The sequence below is a fragment of the Anomaloglossus baeobatrachus genome, chromosome 11 (genome assembly GCF_048569485.1).
Source record: "Anomaloglossus baeobatrachus isolate aAnoBae1 chromosome 11, aAnoBae1.hap1, whole genome shotgun sequence".
NCBI classification, from domain to species: domain Eukaryota; kingdom Metazoa; phylum Chordata; class Amphibia; order Anura; family Aromobatidae; genus Anomaloglossus; species Anomaloglossus baeobatrachus.
Window position 1 is genome coordinate 24,549,812 of NC_134363.1, and position 22,649 is coordinate 24,572,460.

The 22,649-nt window shown below is 46.1% G+C and overlaps 1 protein-coding gene across 1 annotated transcript in view; it reads right to left on the reverse strand.

Annotated features, from left to right (window-relative positions):
• Positions 1 to 252: 252 nt before the first annotated feature.
• Positions 253 to 22,649, reverse strand: part of LOC142256532 (formyl peptide receptor 2-like) — a 32,510-nt gene continuing 10,113 nt past the window's right edge. The window contains exon 4 of the mRNA XM_075328282.1: positions 253 to 1,231. Coding sequence (XP_075184397.1) covers positions 253 to 1,231 — 979 coding nt within the window. The remainder of the gene's footprint in view (positions 1,232 to 22,649) is intronic.

The following is a 22,649-nucleotide window of genomic DNA, read 5'->3' on the forward strand; positions in this document are numbered from 1 at the left end:
TCTTCAAGCTCATCAAGAGAATGCCAGAGTGTGCAAAGCAGTAATTAAAGCAAAAGGTGGCTACTTTGAAGAACCTAGAAAATAAGACATATTTTCAGTTGTTTCAAACTTTTTTGTTAAGTATTTCATTCCACATGTGTTAATTCATAGTTTTGATGCCTTCAATGTGAATCTACAATTTTCAGAGTCATGAAAATAAAGAAAACTCTTTGAATGAGAAGGTGTGTCCAAACTTTTGGTTGGTACTGTATATTACACATCAGTAGAGCGAATATTTTCTCCTTCTCTGCACAAGTCATTAGGATGTTCACTTAAGGCTCTTTCTACCCTGGCGGGGATGGATCTGAGGAAACCTTGTCGGAAACCCGGTCCCATAAATACATAAATGATTGGATTCATGCAGCTGTTAAGAAAAGCCAGAGGGGTAATAATAATGTTTAGAATATGGTATAGAGGTAAAGGTACATAATAATACCAGGCAATCAATGGCCAGATGTAATATGGAAACCAGCAGATGAAGAAACACGATATAACAGCGGTGATGATCCTGGAGGATCTCTGAGATCTCTGGGATCTCTTACTTTTTCTAATCTTGTAGAAAATGGTGACATAAGAGGTGACGATGATGAGGAAAGGGATCACACACATTATAAATAGTCTGATCAGCTGCATGGTGTGAAGTAACTCTTTGTTATAATGAATTATATCATCGTTATATCGACACCATTCACCTAAATCACTTACACCGTATCTATATATGTGATACAGTACACCCGCTACAATCAGGCTCAGCCCCCAGATGATCGCTGCAGAGATTCTCACCACATTACAGGTTCTATGAACTTTGGCCCAGAATGGCCACATGACGGACACCCAGCGGTCAATACTCATGGCCGTCAGGAGGAGAACACTGGTGGTCATGTTTATATTAAACAGAAACATGTTCACTATGCAATATGCAATATCCAGGCCATTTGAGTAAAGTACAGACCAGTCAGTAATTCTCAGAGGCAGAGAAGCACAGCACAGGAAGTCCGCGATGGCCAGGTGGAGGAACCACACGGCACTGACTGTCTTCTTCATCCTGAATCCAGCAATCCAGATGACTAATCCATTACCGATAATCCCAAGAGCAAAAACAATGCCGTATAATGTCTTTGTTGTCTCATGTATAAGGTTATCATAATAATAATAATAATAATAATAATAGTCATAGTAATCGTCAAATGACCTGAGGAGACAGGATAGGGTAGATATTAGGAAAGGTAACAATTTATGTTTTCATAAATGTCTGCCTTGCAGGAGCGACCTCGGCCGTGGCGGGGGGTAGAAGAGGATATGCCCCGCGGGCTAGTCTTCTAGTAACTGTTCGGGGCTGCACGTCCTCCAGGTGCCTCAGCCGCACTTGTGCCATGAATACAATCCCTTCTGGTCTGATCACAATCTGTAATGTGCGGCTGTCCTGTGACCGCAGGGGATGTAATACAAGGCACAGTGATGCTGAAGCAGTCGGTGGCCCTGCCCCTGCCCCAGAGGAGCTAACACTACATTACCGCTAAGCAGAGAAAAGACAGTATGCACAGAGGATCAGGAGCAACACAATAAATGATACTTTATCAACAAGAAGCAATAAACTGATAATAAATTATAAACAATTAAAAAAATGCACAAAGAATACCAGAAACCCATTAAAGGGACACCCAGAATAACCTTAATCCTCAATGAACCAGGGAAAGGCTTATATATAAAATAAGGGATGTAGAGAATGCTAATTTACAATGGCAATTCAGTATGAAAATGACAATAAAATACAATTCAGCCACAATATGCTGTAGATGTTATAATAAAGGAGGGAATGTAAAACACTTGTATGGAAAGAGGTTACTACAATAATAGAGTGTCCGAATACAGTATAACCTCACAGATCAGAAAGTTATCATCAGTATGTGTGTTCAGTCATAAAGGTGATAGGTATAAAGTGTGGTAACACCTGGATTAGGAAAAGAATCACTGTACAATTTCAGTAAAGACACTCAAAACCTAGAAGAGTGCGACTACACCATGGAAGAAAGACATGGGGGTGAGCAGCATACCAAATCAAAGGCAGAAGAGGAGACCAAGGAAGTTTGACCTAAAGCCTGGAGGACTATAATGGGGAGAAGAGTCATCCCTCGTAGATCGCCACCTGCAGTGAGGTTTTTTCAAATGGTAGGAAGAAGGGTTGTGGTCAGAGAACACTTTCTTATATGTACAAATAGCAAAGACATTAATTTTACAAGGTATGTAATATAGGTATCCATACTCAGATATACAAAGCAGTTAGCTCACTAGTGTGAGTGTGTGACATGAAGGATACTTCATGATTAGAAATTAGAAAACCTCCCGCAGTTCAGTTCACCAAACCGAATAAGGGGTGTGCTTGTTTAAGATTGATCCGATCTTCGAACCCTTGTCGAACCTTTCTGACCCAATTGGATTCACTAAGGCCATGTGCCCACGGGAGCTCGTACCTGCGGATATATTTGCAGGTACGGCCGCATGTTTCCCGCAGCTGCCCGCCGGCATCTGCAGCTATTTTTAGCTGCGAGTTTCCAGCGGAATAGCTGCGGGAAACATGCGGACTTTCACGCGATTTACCTGCGGACGTCCTGGCCTCTATCTCCATAGCGGAGGGCCGGGATTAGAGTTGAGCGCGGTTCGTGGTTCGTGGTTCTCCAGTTCTAGGCTCGAGTGATTTTGGGGCATGTTCTAGATCGAACTAGAACTCGAGCTTTTTGCAAAAGCTCGATAGTTCTAGAAACGTTCGAGAACGGTTCTAGCAGCCAAAAAACAGCTAAATCATAGCTTGGTTTCTGCTGTAATAGTGTAAGTCACTCTGTGAATCAAACTATTATCACATTTCAGTGTATAGTGTGCGTGAACAGCGCCTTCAGATCACTGCTGTTTCTATAATGGCGATCGCCATTTTTTTTTTTTTTTTCTTGTCTTCCTTCCCTAAGCGCGCGCGTCTTGTGGGGCGGGCCAGCATGTCAGCCAATCACAGACACACACACACAGCTAAGTGGACTTTGAGCCAGAGAAGCAACGGCATGTGTGATAGGATCTGCATGTCACATGTCCCTGCATTATAAAACCGGACATTTTCTTCACGGACGCCATTATCTGCCTTCTGCGTCTTTGGTGTCAGACATCAGTGTCGCAGCTCCGTCCTCCTGAGTCCTATAGCCGATACAGCTGTATGCGCTGCATACACAGCGCTGGACAGCATAGGGAGAGCACTTTATAGCAGTCCTTTTAAGGGCTCAAACCGGCAGGGTCAGAGTTAAGGTGACAGGTCCTGAAAACAGCGTCAGCGTCTGTGCAGCCAAGGTCAGGGATTTCCTCCCTGCATTTCACCATTAGGAGGGAATAGAAAGGCAGGCTTCCATTCCTCTACCCAGAGCACCACAATCCTGCCACTGTACCCTCCTGTCCTCTGCACACTCCAACTCATTATAACTAAGCCATTATACTAGCAAACACTCAGTGTACCTAGTGGCATCCTATACGTGGCTATTGGACTTTGCTTTAGTCCCACTAGTGCCAAGACATTTGCAGAGCGCATCTGCCTGCGTTGCACACTCCAACTAATTATAACTAAGCCATTATACTAGCAAACACTCAGTGTACCTAGTGGCATCCTATACGTGGCTATTGGACTTTGCTATAGTCCCACTAGTGCCAAGACATTTGCAGCACGTCTGCCTGCGTTGCACACTCCAACTAATTATAACTAAGCCATTATACTAGCAAACACTCAGTGTACCTAGTGGCATCCTATACGTGGCTATTTGACTTTGCTATAGTCCCACTAGTGCCAAGACATTTGCAGAGCGCATCTGCCTGCGTTGCACACTCCAACTAATTATAACTAAGCCATTATACTAGCACACACTCAGTGTACCTAGTGGCATCCTATACGTGGCTATTGGACTTTGCTATAGTCCCACTAGTGCCAAGACATTTGCAGAGCGCATCTCCCTGCATTGCACACTCCAACTAATTATAACTAAGCCATTATACTAGCAAACACTCAGTGTACCTAGTGGCATCCTATACGTGGCTATTGGACTTTGCTATAGTCCCACTAGTGCCAAGACATTTGCAGCGTGCATCTCCCTGCGTTGCACACTCCAACTAATTATAACTAAGCCATTATACTAGCAAACACTCAGTGTACCTAGTGGCATCCTATACGTGGCTATTGGACTTTGCTATAGTCCCACTAGTGCCAAGACATTTGCAGCGCGCATCTCCCTGCGTTGCACACTCCAACTAATTATAACTAAGCCATTATACTAGCAAACACTCAGTGTACCTAGTGGCATCCTATACGTGGCTATTGGACTTTGCTATAGTCCCACTAGTGCCAAGACATTTGCAGTGCGCATCTGCCTGCGTTGCACACTCCAACTAATTATAACTAAGCCATTATACTAGCAAACACTCAGTGTACCTAGTGGCATCCTATACGTGGCTATTGGACTTTGCTATAGTCCCACTAGTGCCAAGACATTTGCAGCACGTCTGCCTGCGTTGCACACTCCAACTAATTATAACTAAGCCATTATACTAGCAAACACTCAGTGTACCTAGTGGCATCCTATACGTGGCTATTGGACTTTGCTATAGTCCCACTAGTGCCAAGACATTTGCAGCACGTCTGCCTGCGTTGCACACTCCAACTAATTATAACTAAGCCATTATACTAGCAAACACTCAGTGTACCTAGTGGCATCCTATACGTGGCTATTGTACTTTGCTATAGTCCCACTAGTGCCAAGACATTTGCAGCGCGCATCTGCCTGCGTTGCACACTCCAACTAATTATAACTAAGCCATTATACTAGCAAACACTCATTGTACCTAGTGGCATCCTCTCTGTGGCTATTGGACTTTGCTTTAGTCCCACTAGTGCCAAGACATTTGCAGAGCGCATCTGCCTGCGTTGCACACTCCAACTAATTATAACTAAGCCATTATACTAGCAAACACTCAGTGTACCTAGTGGCATCCTATACGTGGCTATTGGACTTTGCTATAGTCCCACTAGTGCCAAGACATTTGCAGCGCGCATCTGCCTGCGTTGCACACTCCAACTAATTATAACTAAGCCATTATACTAGCAAACACTCAGTGTACCTAGCGGCATCCTATACGTGGCTATTGGACTTTGCTATAGTCCCACTAGTGCCAAGACATTTGCAGCACGTCTGCCTGCGTTGCACACTCCAACTAATTATAACTAAGCCATTATACTAGCAAACACTCAGTGTACCTAGTGGCATCCTATACGTGGCTATTGGACTTTGCTATAGTCCCACTAGTGCCAAGACATTTGCAGCGCGCATCTCCCTGCGTTGCACACTCCAACTAATTATAACTAAGCCATTATACTAGCAAACACTCAGTGTACCTAGTGGCATCCTATACGTGGCTATTGGACTTTGCTATAGTCCCACTAGTGCCAAGACATTTGCAGCGTGCATCTCCCTGCGTTGCACACTCCAACTAATTATAACTAAGCCATTATACTAGCAAACACTCAGTGTACCTAGTGGCATCCTATACGTGGCTATTGGACTTTGCTATAGTCCCACTAGTGCCAAGACATTTGCAGCGCGCATCTCCCTGCGTTGCACACTCCAATTAATTATAACTAAGCCATTATACTAGCAAACACTCAGTGTACCTAGTGGCATCCTATACGTGGCTATTGGACTTTGCTATAGTCCCACTAGTGCCAAGACATTTGCAGTGCGCATCTGCCTGCGTTGCACACTCCAACTAATTATAACTAAGCCATTATACTAGCAAACACTCAGTGTACCTAGTGGCATCCTATACGTGGCTATTGTACTTTGCTATAGTCCCACTAGTGCCAAGACATTTGCAGCGCGCATCTGCCTGCGTTGCACACTCCAACTAATTATAACTAAGCCATTATACTAGCAAACACTCAGTGTACCTAGTGGCATCCTATACGTGGCTATTGGACTTTGCTATAGTCCCACTAGTGCCAAGACATTTGCAGCGCGCATCTGCCTGCGTTGCACACTCCAACTAATTATAACTAAGCCATTATACTAGCAAACACTCAGTGTACCTAGTGGCATCCTATCTGTGGGTATTGGACTTTGCTTTAGTCCCACTAGTGCCAAGACATTTGCAGCACGTCTGCCTGCGTTGCACACTCCAACTAATTATAACTAAGCCATTATACTAGCAAACACTCAGTGTACCTAGTGGCATCCTATACGTGGCTATTGGACTTTGCTATAGTCCCACTAGTGCCAAGACATTTGCAGCACGTCTGCCTGCGTTGCACACTCCAACTAATTATAACTAAGCCATTATACTAGCAAACACTCAGTGTACCTAGTGGCATCCTATACGTGGCTATTGTACTTTGCTATAGTCCCACTAGTGCCAAGACATTTGCAGCGCGCATCTGCCTGCGTTGCACACTCCAACTAATTATAACTAAGCCATTATACTAGCAAACACTCAGTGTACCTAGTGGCATCCTATCTGTGGCTATTGGACTTTGCTATAGTCCCACTAGTGCCAAGACATTTGCAGCGCGCATCTGCCTGCGTTGCACACTCCAACTAATTATAACTAAGCCATTATACTAGCAAACACTCAGTGTACCTAGTGGCATCCTATCTGTGGCTATTGGACTTTGCTTTAGTCCCACTAGTGCCAAGACATTTGCAGAGCGCATCTGCCTGCGTTGCACACTCCAACTAATTATAACTAAGCCATTATACTAGCAAACACTCAGTGTACCTAGTGGCATCCTATACGTGGCTATTGGACTTTGCTATAGCCCCACTAGTGCCAAGACATTTGCAGCACGTCTGCCTGCGTTGCACACTCCAACTAATTATAACTAAGCCATTATACTAGCAAACACTCAGTGTACCTAGTGGCATCCTATACGTGGCTATTGGACTTTGCTATAGTCCCACTAGTGCCAAGACATTTGCAGCACGTCTGCCTGCGTTGCACACTCCAACTAATTATAACTAAGCCTCTATACTAGCAAACACTCAGTGTACCTAGTGGCATCCTATACGTGGCTATTGGACTTTGCTATAGTCCCACTAGTGCCAAGACATTTGCAGCACGTCTGCCTGCGTTGCACACTCCAACTAATTATAACTAAGCCATTATACTAGCAAACACTCAGTGTACCTAGTGGCATCCTATACGTGGCTATTGGACTTTGCTATAGTCCCACTAGTGCCAAGACATTTGCAGCACGTCTGCCTGCGTTGCACACTCCAACTAATTATAACTAAGCCATTATACTAGCAAACACTCAGTGTACCTAGTGGCATCCTATCTGTGGCTATTGGACTTTGCTTTAGTCCCACTAGTGCCAAGACATTTGCAGAGCGCATCTGCCTGCGTTGCACACTCCAACTAATTATAACTAAGCCATTATACTAGCAAACACTCAGTGTACCTAGTGGCATCCTATACGTGGCTATTGGACTTTGCTATAGTCCCACTAGTGCCAAGACATTTGCAGCGCGCATGTGCCTGCGTTGCACACTCCAACTAATTATAACTAAGCCGTTATACTAGCAAACACTCAGTGTACCTAGTGGCATCCTATCTGTGGCTATTGGACTTTGCTTTAGTCCCACTAGTGCCAAGACATTTGCAGAGCGCATCTGCCTGCGTTGCACACTCCAACTAATTATAACTAAGCCATTATACTAGCAAACACTCAGTGTACCTAGTGGCATCCTATACGTGGCTATTGGACTTTGCTATAGTCCCACTAGTGCCAAGACATTTGCAGCACGTCTGCCTGCGTTGCACACTCCAACTAATTATAACTAAGCCATTATACTAGCAAACACTCAGTGTACCTAGTGGCATCCTATACGTGGCTATTGGACTTTGCTATAGTCCCACTAGTGCCAAGACATTTGCAGCACGTCTGCCTGCGTTGCACACTCCAACTAATTATAACTAAGCCATTATACTAGCAAACACTCAGTGTACCTAGTGGCATCCTATACGTGGCTATTGGACTTTGCTATAGTCCCACTAGTGCCAAGACATTTGCAGCACGTCTGCCTGCGTTGCACACTCCAACTAATTATAACTAAGCCATTATACTAGCAAACACTCAGTGTACCTAGTGGCATCCTATACGTGGCTATTGGACTTTGCTATAGTCCCACTAGTGCCAAGACATTTGCAGCGCGCATCTCCCTGCGTTGCACACTCCAACTAATTATAACTAAGCCATTATACTAGCAAACACTCAGTGTACCTAGTGGCATCCTATACGTGGCTATTGGACTTTGCTATAGTCCCACTAGTGCCAAGACATTTGCAGCACGTCTGCCTGCGTTGCACACTCCAACTAATTATAACTAAGCCATTATACTAGCAAACACTCAGTGTACCTAGTGGCATCCTATACGTGGCTATTGGACTTTGCTATAGTCCCACTAGTGCCAAGACATTTGCAGCGCGCATCTCCCTGCGTTGCACACTCCAACTAATTATAACTAAGCCATTATACTAGCAAACACTCAGTGTACCTAGTGGCATCCTATACGTGGCTATTGGACTTTGCTATAGTCCCACTAGTGCCAAGACATTTGCAGCGCGCATCTCCCTGCGTTGCACACTCCAACTAATTATAACTAAGCCATTATACTAGCAAACACTCAGTGTACCTAGTGGCATCCTATACGTGGCTATTGGACTTTGCTATAGTCCCACTAGTGCCAAGACATTTGCAGCGCGCATCTCCCTGCGTTGCACACTCCAACTAATTATAACTAAGCCATTATACTAGCAAACACTCAGTGTACCTAGTGGCATCCTATACGTGGCTATTGGACTTTGCTATAGTCCCACTAGTGCCAAGACATTTGCAGCGCGCATCTGCCTGCGTTGCACACTCCAACTAATTATAACTAAGCCATTATACTAGCAAACACTCAGTGTACCTAGTGGCATCCTATACGTGGCTATTGGACTTTGCTATAGTCCCACTAGTGCCAAGACATTTGCAGCACGTCTGCCTGCGTTGCACACTCCAACTAATTATAACTAAGCCATTATACTAGCAAACACTCAGTGCACCTAGTGGCATCCTATACGTGGCTATTGGACTTTGCTATCGTCCCACTAGTGCCAAGACATTTGCAGCACGTCTGCCTGCGTTGCACACTCCAACTAATTATAACTAAGCCATTATACTAGCAAACACTCAGTGTACCTAGTGGCATCCTATACGTGGCTATTGGACTTTGCTATAGTCCCACTAGTGCCAAGACATTTGCAGCACGTCTGCCTGCGTTGCACACTCCAACTAATTATAACTAAGTTGCATTGTCAGGGATATTTATTCTTTATTATTCTGCTGTTAATAAAGCTAGACCACCACTGCAATCTTCACCACCTCTCAATTTTTACTACCACATTTTCAGTCCACAATCTTGTCGCAATCAACATGAGTGGCAAAATGACAGATGCTGGTGGAAAGGGGAAGAGGCGTGGTGGAAAAGGCAAAAAAGGTTTTGTCCGTGGGAAAGGTGGCAAAGCTCCATTATCATCTGCTGAAGATAGACCATCTACCAGCAAAAGTAAGATGTCTACTACTTACCGTGGACAATCCGATGTGCTCCCTTTTTTACGGACACGAACAACAGGAAGAAAGGTAGATGATGGGCAAAAAAGGAAAATGCTTGAATGGATCTCAAGTGGTCCAACAAGTGCCCTCTCAGCCACTTCAAGTACCGCATCCAAAAAACACCAGTCCTCTGAGTTGTCATCCCAATCACACTTGATTTCTCCCAGCTCTGAAGTCTCCATCAGCCCTGCACAGTATGGTGGAACTGAGATGGCTGAGTCTGCAGAGCTGTTCAGTCACACTATAGCCTGGGAATCAGAGGTCTGCTCCCAAGCTACAGTGAGTACAGAACAGGAAATGGTCTGCAGTGATGCCCAGAACCTTTGTGACTCTGATTCAGGCCGTGAGGACCAAGTTTCTGAGCATAATGTTGACCCTTTGTCACAAACTGTAACACCTGTGGTTATAGACAATGAGGAACATACTGATGAAGATGAGACGCAGATACCCGATTGGGATGACAACTTAAATATTCGGTCAGGGCAAGAAGAGGCTCGGTCTGAGGGGGAGGGGAGTGCAAACACAACAATTGATGATGACGTTCTAGATCCCACCTACTGTCAACCCCCAGTCAGGCACTCGAGGAGGTCAACAGAGGCGGTGGAGGAGGATGCAACCGACGACGAAGTTACCTTGCGCCTTCCTGGACAGAGTCGGAGCACTGGTAGCACGTCTACAACTGCATCCTCAGCCACCACTCTGCCTATGAGCATTATTCGGGGTGGATCAACAGGTCGCATGGCCTCTAAGCCTTGCCTAGCCTGGTCCTTTTTTGACATCGAAAAAGATCGCCCAACTCATGTGATATGTAACATTTGTCATGATTCTCTTAGTAGAGGTCAAAACCTCAGCAGTTTGACAACTTCTTCCATGAATCGTCACATGAATAAATATCATAAGTCCCGGTGGGAAGCTCACCGTGCTGCAATGCGGCCTAGCGGAGCGATCCATCCACCGCCCGCCCCTTCCAGTGCATCCGCGAGCTCTTCATCTTCTAGGACTGTGGGGACAGCTCTCACACCTGTTTTTCCACGCAAAACTTCCACCACTGTAACCGCAACAGGCAGTTTGCTTGGTAGGTCGTCAGTTGGTTTGGAAGGGGAAACAAGTGAGTGTGTACAGCTCTCTCAGACATCGATAGCACCAACGTTGGATCAAGGCAACATCATGTCTCCGCCTGCACTTTCCTCACAAACCTGCATTTTTCCAGGGACACCCTACTCAACACCGTCTACACACAGCAGCCAGATCTCTGTCCCTCAGATGTGGTCAAATAAAAGGCCACTTCCTCCGACCCATGACAAAGCTAAGAGGTTGACTCTATCCCTCTGTAAGCTGTTGGCTACCGAAATGCTGCCTTTCCGCCTAGTGGACACACAGGATTTTAGAGACCTTATGTCTGTCGCTGTGCCCCAGTACCAGATGCCTAGTCGCCACTACTTCTCTAAGAAAGGTGTGCCCGCGCTACACCAGCATGTCGCACACAACATCACCGCTTCCTTGAGAAACTCTGTGTGTGAACGGGTGCATTTCACCACCGATACTTGGACCAGTAAGCATGGACAGGGACGTTACATGTCACTGACTGGGCACTGGGTAACTATGGTGATAGATGGTGAAGGGTCTGCTGCACAAGTCTTGCCATCCCCACGACTTGTGTGTCAATCCTCTGTCTGTCCAAGTTCCGCCACAGCTTCTGCATCCTCCACCTCATCTGGGTCCTCCACCTCCGCCCCAAGCCTGCCTGGTCAGGCCACCAGCGTTCTCACTGCGCAGAAGGAATCACGCAGCCCTCATTACTATGCTGGCAGCAGAGCGCAACGGCATCAGGCGGTCTTTAGCTTGACATGTCTTGGGAATAAGAGTCACACAGCTGAGGAGTTGTGGTCAGCTCTGCGGTCCGAGTTTAATAAATGGTTGTCTCCACTCAAACTGCAGCCTGGTAAGGCCGTGTGCGACAATGCTGCAAACCTGGGTGCGGCACTTCGCCACGGCAAGGTGACACACGTACCTTGTATGGCTCACGTGTTGAACCTTGTCGTCCAGCAATTTTTAACACACTATCCCGGCCTAGATGGCCTTCTGAACAGGGCACGAAAACTGTCAGCTCACTTCCGCCGTTCAAGCGCCGCAGCAGAGCGACTTGCATCGCTCCAGAAGTCTTTCGGCCTGCCGGTTCATCGCCTGAAATGCGATGTGGCGACACGCTGGAATTCAACTCTCCACATGTTACAGCGACTGTGGCAGCACCGCAGAGCCCTGGTGCAATACGTCATGACGTATAGCCTGGGCCAACGAGATGCAGAGGTGGGGCAGATCACCCTGATGGAGTGGTCTCAGATCAAGGACCTATGCACCCTTCTGCACAGTTTCGACATGGCGACGAATATGTTTAGCTCTGACAATGCCATTATCAGCATGACGATTCCAGTCATTTACATGCTGGAGCACACGCTAAACACTATTCGGAGTCAGGGGGTGGGACAACATGAAGGGGAGGAACTACAGGAGGATTCATATGCGCAAGGGACAACAACATCACCAAGGTCCAGACGTTCATCATCACCAACGCAGCAGGCATGGGACCATGGGGGACAGGGATCGACAAGGGCGCATAGTAGCAGGCGAAATGTTGAGCAAGGTGCAGGAGAACATGAAGAAATGGAGGACGAACTGTCCATGGACATGGAAGACTCAGCGGATGAGGGAGACCTTGGTCAAATTTCAGTTGAAAGAGGTTGGGGGGAGATGTCAGAGGAAGAAAGAACGGGTAGCACCTCTATGCCACAAACACAGCGTGGACTTGGTCCGCATGGCTGCGCAAGACACATGAGTGCCTTTTTGTTGCACTACCTCCAACATGACAGTCGTATTGTCAAAATTAGAAGTGATGATGACTACTGGATTGCCACACTATTAGATCCCCGGTACAAGTCCAAATTTTGTGACATAATTCCAGCCATAGAAAGGGACGCACGTATGCAGGAGTATCAGCAGAAGCTGTTACTCGATCTTAGCTCGGCTTTTCCACCAAACAACCGTGCAGGTGCAGGGAGGGAATCTCCCAGTTGTAACTTGACAAACATGGGACGGTCTCGTCATCTTCAACAGTCTACCCGTACCAGTAGGACCGTATCTGGTGCCGGTAACAGCAATTTTATGGAATCTTTTCATAATTTTTTTAGACCCTCTTTTGCAAGGCCACCAGAGACAACAAGTCTGACACATAGTCAACGGCTGGAGAGGATGATACAGGAGTATGTCCAAATGAACATCGATGCCATGACTGTGCAACTGGAGCCTTGCTCCTTTTGGGCTTCAAACCTAGAAAAATGGCCAGAGCTCGCAACTTACGCCTTGGAGATTTTGTCGTGTCCAGCTGCCAGCGTTGTCTCTGAACGTGTCTTCAGTGCTGCTGGGTGTGTGCTGACAGATAAGCGCACGCGTCTGTCCAGTGACAATGTGGACAGACTGACGTTCATCAAAATGAACAAGTCATGGATCCAGAAGGAATTTACTACCTCTGTGTCATCCTGGGGAGAGTAAATGCTTGTTGATTTGGAATGTGCTTGATGCAAATCAAAACATCCTGTTTGCAACTAGGGCACAAGTGCTGCCACTGATGGGGTGGGTGTGTGGGGCCCAATTTTTGGAAAAAAAGGGAGACTCCGCTTGGAGTAACCCTTGCTTACATTGTTTTTAAAAGAAGCCAAGATGAACAAGTCATGGGTCAGCAAAGACTTTATCTACCTACCCCGGTGTCATCCTGGGGACGGATAAGAATGGCGTATTTTGGAATGTGCTTGATGCAAATGTAGCTGTGAAGTGTACAACTAGGGCACAAGTGCTGCCACTGAATGGGTGGGTGTGTGGGGCCCAATTTTTGGAAAAAAAGGGAGACTCCGCTTGGAGTAACCCTTGCTTGCTGTGTTTTTAAAAGAAGCCAAGATGAACAGAGCTGGGATCAGGAAAGACTTTGCTACCTACCCCGGTGTCATCCTGGGGACGGATAAGAATGGCGTATTTTGGAATGTGCTTGATGCAAATGTAGCTGTGAAGTGTACAACTAGGGCACAAGTGCTGCCACTGAATGGGTGGGTGTGTGTGGGGCACAATTTTTGGAAAAAAAGGGAGACTCAGCTTGGAGTAACCCTTGCTTGCTGTGTTTTTAAAAGAAGCCAAGATGAACAGAGCTGGGATCAGGAAAGACTTTGCTACCTACCCCGGTGTCATCCTGGGGACGGATAAGAATGGCGTATTTTTGAATGTGCTTGATGCAAATCAAAACATCCTGTTTGCAACTAGGGCCCAAGTGCTGCCACTGATGGGGTGGGTGTGTGGGGCCCAATTTTTGGAAAAAAAGGGAGACTCCGCTTGGAGTAACCCTTGCTTGCTGTGTTTTTAAAAGAAGCCAAGATGAACAGAGCTGGGATCAGGAAAGACTTTGCTACCTACCCCGGTGTCATCCTGGGGACGGATAAGAATGGCGTATTTTGGAATGTGCTTGATGCAAATGTAGCTGTGAAGTGTACAACTAGGGCACAAGTGCTGCCACTGAATGGGTGGGTGTGTGTGGGGCACAATTTTTGGAAAAAAAGGGAGACTCAGCTTGGAGTAACCCTTGCTTGCTGTGTTTTTAAAAGAAGCCAAGATGAACAGAGCTGGGATCAGGAAAGACTTTGCTACCTACCCCGGTGTCATCCTGGGGACGGATAAGAATGGCGTATTTTTGAATGTGCTTGATGCAAATCAAAACATCCTGTTTGCAACTAGGGCCCAAGTGCTGCCACTGATGGTGTGGGTGTGTGGGGCCCAATTTTTGGAAAAAAAGGGAGACTCCGCTTGGAGTAACCCTTGCTTGCTGTGTTTTTAAAAGAAGCCAAGATGAACAGAGCTGGGATCAGGAAAGACTTTGCTACCTACCCCGGTGTCATCCTGGGGACGGATAAGAATGGCGTATTTTGGAATGTGCTTGATGCAAATGTAGCTGTGAAGTGTACAACTAGGGCACAAGTGCTGCCACTGAATGGGTGGGTGTGTGTGGGGCACAATTTTTGGAAAAAAAGGGAGACTCCGCTTGGGGTAACCCTTGCTTGCTGTGTTTTTAAAAGAAGCCAAGATGAACAGAGCTGGGATCAGGAAAGACTTTGCTACCTACCCCGGTGTCATCCTGGGGACGGATAAGAATGGCGTATTTTTGAATGTGCTTGATGCAAATCAAAACATCCTGTTTGCAACTAGGGCCCAAGTGCTGCCACTGATGGGGTGGGTGTGTGGGGCCAAATTTTTGGAAAAAAAGGGAGACTCCGCTTGGAGTAACCCTTGCTTACATTGTTTTTAAAAGAAGCCAAGATGAACAAGTCATGGGTCAGCAAAGACTTTATCTACCTACCCCGGTGTCATCCTGGGGACGGATAAGAATGGCGTATTTTGGAATGTGCTTGATGCAAATCTAGCTGTGAAGTGTACAACTAGGGCACAAGTGCTGCCACTGAAGGGGTGGGTGTGTGTGGGGCACAATTTTTGGAAAAAAAGGGAGACTCCGCTTGGAGTAACCCTTGCTTACATTGTTTTTAAAAGAAGCCAAGATGAACAAGTCATGGGTCAGCAAAGACTTTATCTACCTACCCCGGTGTCATCCTGGGGACGGATAAGAATGGCGTATTTTGGAATGTGCTTGATGCAAATGTAGCTGTGAAGTGTACAACTAGGGCACAAGTGCTGCCACTGAATGGGTGGGTGTGTGGGGCCCAATTTTTGGAAAAAAAGGGAGACTCCGCTTGGAGTAACCCTTGCTTGCTGTGTTTTTAAAAGAAGCCAAGATGAACAGAGCTGGGATCAGGAAAGACTTTGCTACCTACCCCGGTGTCATCCTGGGGACGGATAAGAATGGCGTATTTTTGAATGTGCTTGATGCAAATCAAAACATCCTGTTTGCAACTAGGGCCCAAGTGCTGCCACTGATGGGGTGGGTGTGTGGGGCCCAATTTTTGGAAAAAAAGGGAGACTCTGCTTGGAGTAACCCTTGCTTGCTTTGTTTTTTTAAAAGAAGCCAAGATGAACAGAGCTGGGATCAGGAAAGACTTTGCTACCTACCCCGGTGTCATCCTGGGGACGGATAAGAATGGCGTATTTTTGAATGTGCTTGATGCAAATCAAAACATCCTGTTTGCAACTAGGGCCCAAGTGCTGCCACTGAATGGGTGGGTGTGTGGGGCCCAATTTTTGGAAAAAAAGGGAGACTCCGCTTGGAGTAACCCTTGCTTGCTGTGTTTTTAAAAGAAGCCAAGATGAACAGAGCTGGGATCAGGAAAGACTTTGCTACCTACCCCGGTGTCATCCTGGGGACGGATAAGAATGGCGTATTTTGGAATGTGCTTGATGCAAATCAAAACATCCTGTTTGCAACTAGGGCCCAAGTGCTGCCACTGATGGGGTGGGTGTGTGGGGCCCAATTTTTGGAAAAAAAGGGAGACTCCGCTTGGAGTAACCCTTGCTTGCTGTGTTTTTAAAAGAAGCCAAGATGAACAGAGCTGGGATCAGGAAAGACTTTGCTACCTACCCCGGTGTCATCCTGGGGACGGATAAGAATGGCGTATTTTTGAATGTGCTTGATGCAAATCAAAACATCCTGTTTGCAACTAGGGCCCAAGTGCTGCCACTGATGGGGTGGGTGTGTGGGGCCCAATTTCTGGAAAAAAAGGGAGACTCCGCTTGGAGTAACCCTTGCTTGCTGTGTTTTTAAAAGAAGCCAAGATGAACAGAGCTGGGATCAGGAAAGACTTTGCTACCTACCCCGGTGTCATCCTGGGGACGGATAAGAATGGCGTATTTTGGAATGTGCTTGATGCAAATGTAGCTGTGAAGTGTACAACTAGGGCACAAGTGCTGCCACTGAATGGGTGGGTGTGTGTGGGGCCCAATTTTTGGAAAAAAAGGGAGACTCCGCTTGGAGTAACCCTTGCTTGCTGTGTTTTTAAAAGAAGCCAAGATGAACAGAGCTGGGATCAGGAAAGACTTTGCTACCTACCCCGGTGTCATCCTGGGGACGGATAAGAATGGCGTATTTTTGAATGTGCTTGATGCAAATCAAAACATCCTGTTTGCAACTAGGGCCCAAGTGCTGCCACTGATGGGGTGGGTGTGTGGGGCCCAATTTTTGGAAAAAAAGGGAGACTCCGCTTGGAGTAACCCTTGCTTGCTGTGTTTTTAAAAGAAGCCAAGATGAACAGAGCTGGGATCAGGAAAGACTTTGCTACCTACCCCGGTGTCATGCTGGGGACGGTTAATTATGGCGTATTTTTGAATGTGCTTGATGCAAATCTAGCTGTGAAGTGTACAACTAGGGCACAAGTGCTGCCACTGAATGGGTGGGTGTGTGTGGGGCCCAATTTTTGGAAAAAAAGGGAGACTCCGCTTGGAGTAACCCTTGCTTGCTGTGTTTTTAAAAGAAGCCAAGATGAACAGAGCTGGGATCAGGAAAGACTTTGCTACCTACCCCGGTGTCATCCTGGGGACGGATAAGAATGGCGTATTTTTGAATGTGCTTGCTGCAAATCTAGCTGTGAATTGTACAACTGGGGCCCAACTGCTGCCACTGAATGGGTGGGTGGGTGTGGGGCCCAATTTTTGGAAAAAAAGGGAGACTATGCTTGGAGTCACCTTGCGGTGTTTTACATGATTTTAGAATGGCGTGCCATGCCTATATCTGTGTGTCCTCCTCTTTTTCCTTGTCCAGCTGTTTTGTTTTCGCATGAGTATATGTCCTTGTCACTTTCCAATGTGTTTGAGTTGTTTGTCACCTTTTGGACACCTTTGAGGGTGTTTTCTAGGTGTTTTACTGTGTTTGTGATTGCCTGCCATTGTTTCCTATTGGCTCGAGTTCGGTTCGTCGAACGTTCGACGAGCCGAACTCGAACGGGAGGTCCGTTCGGCGAACCGACCTCGAGCCGAACCGGGACCGGTTCGCTCATCTCTAGCCGGGATCTCCGCAAGTAAATCCGCATGAATAATTGACATGCAGTTAGGTGCAGCTGAGGGATCTCCGCAGGAGATTCCGCAGCCGCACTTTCCGCAGCGTGGACAAAGACACTCCCCATGTCCCATAGGGTAACATGGGGAGTGCCTGTACATACTAGAACCTGCGGATTTATCTGGAAAATCCAGATAAATCCGCAGGTTTTCCGTGGCAAACTCCGCAGCAAAATGCTCCCGTGAGCACATGGCCTAAGAAGCCAAATGTAGGGCACAGAAAATACCTGGGGGTTCCCGCCAAAACAGCAAAAATATATTTTACAGTCCAGCACCTTTGTTTTGGCATAGCTATTAGCTTCCTAGGCTATTTACAGAAGAAATATAGAGGTGGATGAGAGAGAGGTGTAGGGCTGGTGGTCCCAAACTCCTGCTAGTACAGACAAAATACAACTTGGAGGCCTATGTAGTGGTCTCACCATTAAAAATCCTTCTAGGGACACAGCGGTACAGTAGCATCAATTGCTCTCCTCTTCATTTGGCGTTAAAAGAGCAGTGAGGTATAGTCCATGCAACACAGGCTGTGAGCCAGCATTTTAATTTAAAAAAGTGAGCACACAGTGACTGTCCCTTCTGAAGCAGCACATCCAGGAAATAATTCTGCCACAGAAATTTCAGTGCATCCAGGATGATCCATGCAGTGCATACATGATGTCTACCACTAGGTTTGCACCCTAATCGCGCATGGCCTTCTCTAGCTCCAGGTAGGGATGATTGAATACAAAAATATCCGACTTCGTGAATATCCGACGAATAGGTCACCGCTATTCGACTATTCGCAAATATTCGACACGCAATGTAAGTCTATGGGAAACCAGAATAATTTCAAGTTGGACCTAACGGCGAGCTGTGGTCACTAAGGAAAAGGCCAAAATGGATGTGAAAAGGCAGAATCTCTCTCTCTCTCTCTCTCTCTCTCCCTCCCTCTCCATTTCTCCTACATGATGCTGGAAGCCGGAGCAGCGGGGACTATAAATGTATCATTCCCACAAGCTACGGCAATGTGTATATTGATGACGCTGTGCAGTCAAGCCAATCACAGTAACACCACAACAAAGATGGCTGCATCATTACTGTGAGAGCAAGCAACATCAGATGTGTTCATTGGCTGGAAAACAGATGCCAGGAAGTCAGAAATGAAACTGAAAGTATCGGAGCAGATGTTATTTTATTCGTCAGATACCAAATGGCGCAAATAGCCTGTTATCCGTCGTTTACCGAATAGTGGCGAATACATTCGCTCATCCCTAGCTCCAGGTTCTGTGGAGCCAGACATTTATCAAAGTCAGTCAACAAAGTACCGAGAGATGTCCATCCAACACACAGGCCTGTGGTACGTCATTATAAATAGAAAAAGGAAGACATGCTACAGTGATTGGATTAGGCCTCTTGGTCACAGAATCCTAGCAGTACCCACAAGGAATAGGTTTCACACCCATTTTGGAGTCTGGACATTAAAAATACTTTCAGGGACATAGTGGTACAATATTATCAATTGCCCCCTTCTACATGCTACAGTAACCGGTCTACAGCTTTTGGTTATAGAATCAAAGCACTACCCACAAGACCTAATTTACACACTCATTTTGTATCCTCGACATTAAAACATCCTTACAGGGACACAGCGGTACAATAGCAACCACCAGCCAAGGTAAAGCGGACAACTGTGGTCTGGTATTATCAGACTAGGGAGATCCATGGTTATTGGACCATACCAAGCCTAAAAATAGCAGGCTGCAGCTGCCAAAAAGTGGCACATCTATTAGATGTGCCAATCCTGATGTTTCACCTCCAGCTCAACCGTTGCCCTGGTGCAGTTGCAAACAGGGTAATATATGGGGTTGATACCAGGCATTAGTGATGTCACGGCATCTATCAGATACCCGACATCACTAACTCAGTCAGCATTAAATAATATAGAACAAAAAAAAATATTTTTAAAAATACTCCCCAAAACATTCCCTCTTTCACCAATTTATTGAAAAGAAAAACATTTCCGGGTCTGGCATAATCAAATAAGTGAGTATGACAATCCATACCATACTCACTGTCTAATTCAGTGAAGAAAAAAATGTTCCCCATTGGCTGGGGGAGCAGTGCAGTGACCTGAGCTAACATTATTGGGTCAGGCCAGGTCACTGCAGGGCATAACGAGCGCTGATGTCATGAATAGAGATGAGCCACCCCCCTAGTGTTCAAGTTCGGTTCAGTTCATCGAACGGGGGCTCTGTTCAATGAACGTTCGACAAACTCCTTCGAACCCCATTAAAAACAATGGCAGTTAAACAAAAACACATACAAACACATTATACATATACACATACAGTTAATAAACATTGCCATTATACTTACAGGTCCCCGTGACGCGTCCTGCACGCTGTCTCCCGCTGATTTTTCTTCCGATCATCGCTGCGCTCTCCCGGTAACCAGCACTGTTTATAGGACCTTCCGTGACGTGTGACCAGTCACGTGTCTATTATCTCATTGGCTACAGACTGGTCACATGGCTAGATGTCATCCTAGGTCCTGTCAGTGCATCGCTCCGGTAAGTGGTGCTCGTTTGAGCAGCTCCGTGTACCGGTGAGATGCTCTGGCACATGGTCGACTCCCTGTCCATGCATGTCAGCGCTCTTTACAGAGTCAGCCCACATGCAAGGACTGGATGCCACAGCCGGTGAATAACGGAGATCACCGTTGCTATAGTAACCCACCTGTCAGCGGTGACATCACCGCTTACAGCAAGCGGCCTCTGCTCACTCACAGAGTGATTAGATTGCATTGGAGCAGCTGTGTCTTCGTCCCATGCAGTGCTGTCTGATAAAGCAGAGCTGCATGGGATGAAAGAGAAAGAAAACAGAAGACCAGGATCGTGGAGGGTTGAGAGGAAGTAATAAACATGGAGTCTCTAATGTGTCTGTGTATTTATTTCTATTAACCCCTTCACGACCTTTGACGGATCTATTCGTCATGGATCGTATGAGGTTAATCTCCGCCCCCTGCCGAGGGCAGTATGCAGCGATCGGCACACATATCAGCTGTTTTCAACAGCTGATATGTGTGCCTGCATGTTAGGAGTGGAATCGCATTCGTAACATTAACCCCTTACATCTCGCTGCCAAAGTCTGGCAGCGAGATGTAAATACACGCGGTCAGGATTTTCACTTACCGCCGCCCTCACCGGAAGTCACGTGAGTGATCACGTGATTTCCGGTGGTTGCCATGGTAGCTCTGGGTCATGTGATGATGCCTGCAGCTATGACAAGTCACTTTCGTTTTCACACGGCCCGGAGGACAGTGAAGCAGGAAGTGACCGTATCTGCTGTTTACAGCTGTATAGCTGTGATCAGCAGATAGATCAGAGCGATCAGATTGTTGATCGCTATAGCCCCCTAGGGGGACTAGTAAAATAAAAAAAAAAGTTTTAAAAAATAAAAAAAACAAAAAAACCCCTAAAAGTTCAAATCACCCCCCTTTCACCCCATTGAAAATGAAAAGGGTTAAAAAAAATAAATATACACATATTTGGTATCGCCGCGTTCAGAAATGCCCGATCTATCAAAACATAAAATCAATTAATCTGATTGATAAACTGTGTAGTGGCAAAAAAATTCCAAACGCCAAATTACATTTTTTGGTCGCCACAAGTTTTACGCAAAATGCAATAACAGTCGATCAAAACGTAGCATCTGCGCAAAAATGGTACCATTAGAAACATCAGCTTGAGATGCAAAAAATAAGCTGTTAGTGAGCCATAGATCACAAAAAATGAGAACGCTGCGGGTTTTGGAATATGGCGCAAAACGTACGCCACTTTTATTGGACAAACTTGTGAATGTATTTTAACCCCTTAAGTACAAGTAAACCTATACATATTTGGTGTTTACAAACTCGCACCGACCTGAGACATCACACCCACCCATCAGTTTTACTATATAGTGAACACGGTGAATAAAACATCCCAAAAACTATTGTGCCATTACACTTTTTTGCAGTTTCTCCACACTTGGAATTTTTTTGCTGTTTTCCAGTACACCATATGGTAAAACTTATGGTTTCATTTAAAAGTACAACTCCTCCAGCAAAAAACAAGCCCTCATATGGCAAGAGTGATTGAAAAATATAAAAGTTACGGCTCTCGGAAAAAGAGGAGCAAAAAACAAAAATGCAAAAACGGAAAGTGCCCGGGGGCTAAAGGGGTTAAAGTATTTTTTCTCTGTGTGGTGTCTTTTTTTAACCCTTTATTGGATATTCTTAATGGCCGGGTCAAACTTGCCTGACATTAAGAATCTCTGGCTTAATACTAGCTAGTAAAACAAAGCTGGTATTAACCCATTATTACCCAGCGAGCCACCTGGCTTCAGGGCAGCTGGAAGGGTTGGATACAGCGCCAGATGGTGGCGCTTTTATGAAAGCGCCATTTTTTGTGTTGGCTGCGGACTGCAATTCACAGCAGAGGGGCCCAGAAAGCTCGGGCCAACCTGTGCTGCGGATTCCAATCCCCAGCTGCCTAGTTGTACCTGGCTGGACACAAAAATGGGGTGAAGCCCATGTCGTTTTTTTTTTAAATTATTTCATGAAATTCATGAAATAATTAAAAAAGGGCTTCCCTATATTTTTAGTTTCCAGCCGGGTACAAATAGGCAGCTGGGGGTTAGGGGCAGCCGTACCTGCCTAACATACAAAAATATGGCAAAGTCCACGTCATTTTTTTGGTGGGCAAAAGACTAATGCATACAGTCCTTGATGGAGTATGCTGAGCCTTGTAGTTCTTCAGATCCTGTCTGCTCTCCTGCATACACTAGTGAATGGAGCATGCTGAGCCTTGTAGTTCTGCAGCTGCTGTCTGCTCTCCTGCATACACTAGTGAGCAGAGCATGATGAGCCATGTAGTTCTGCTCCTCCTGTCTCT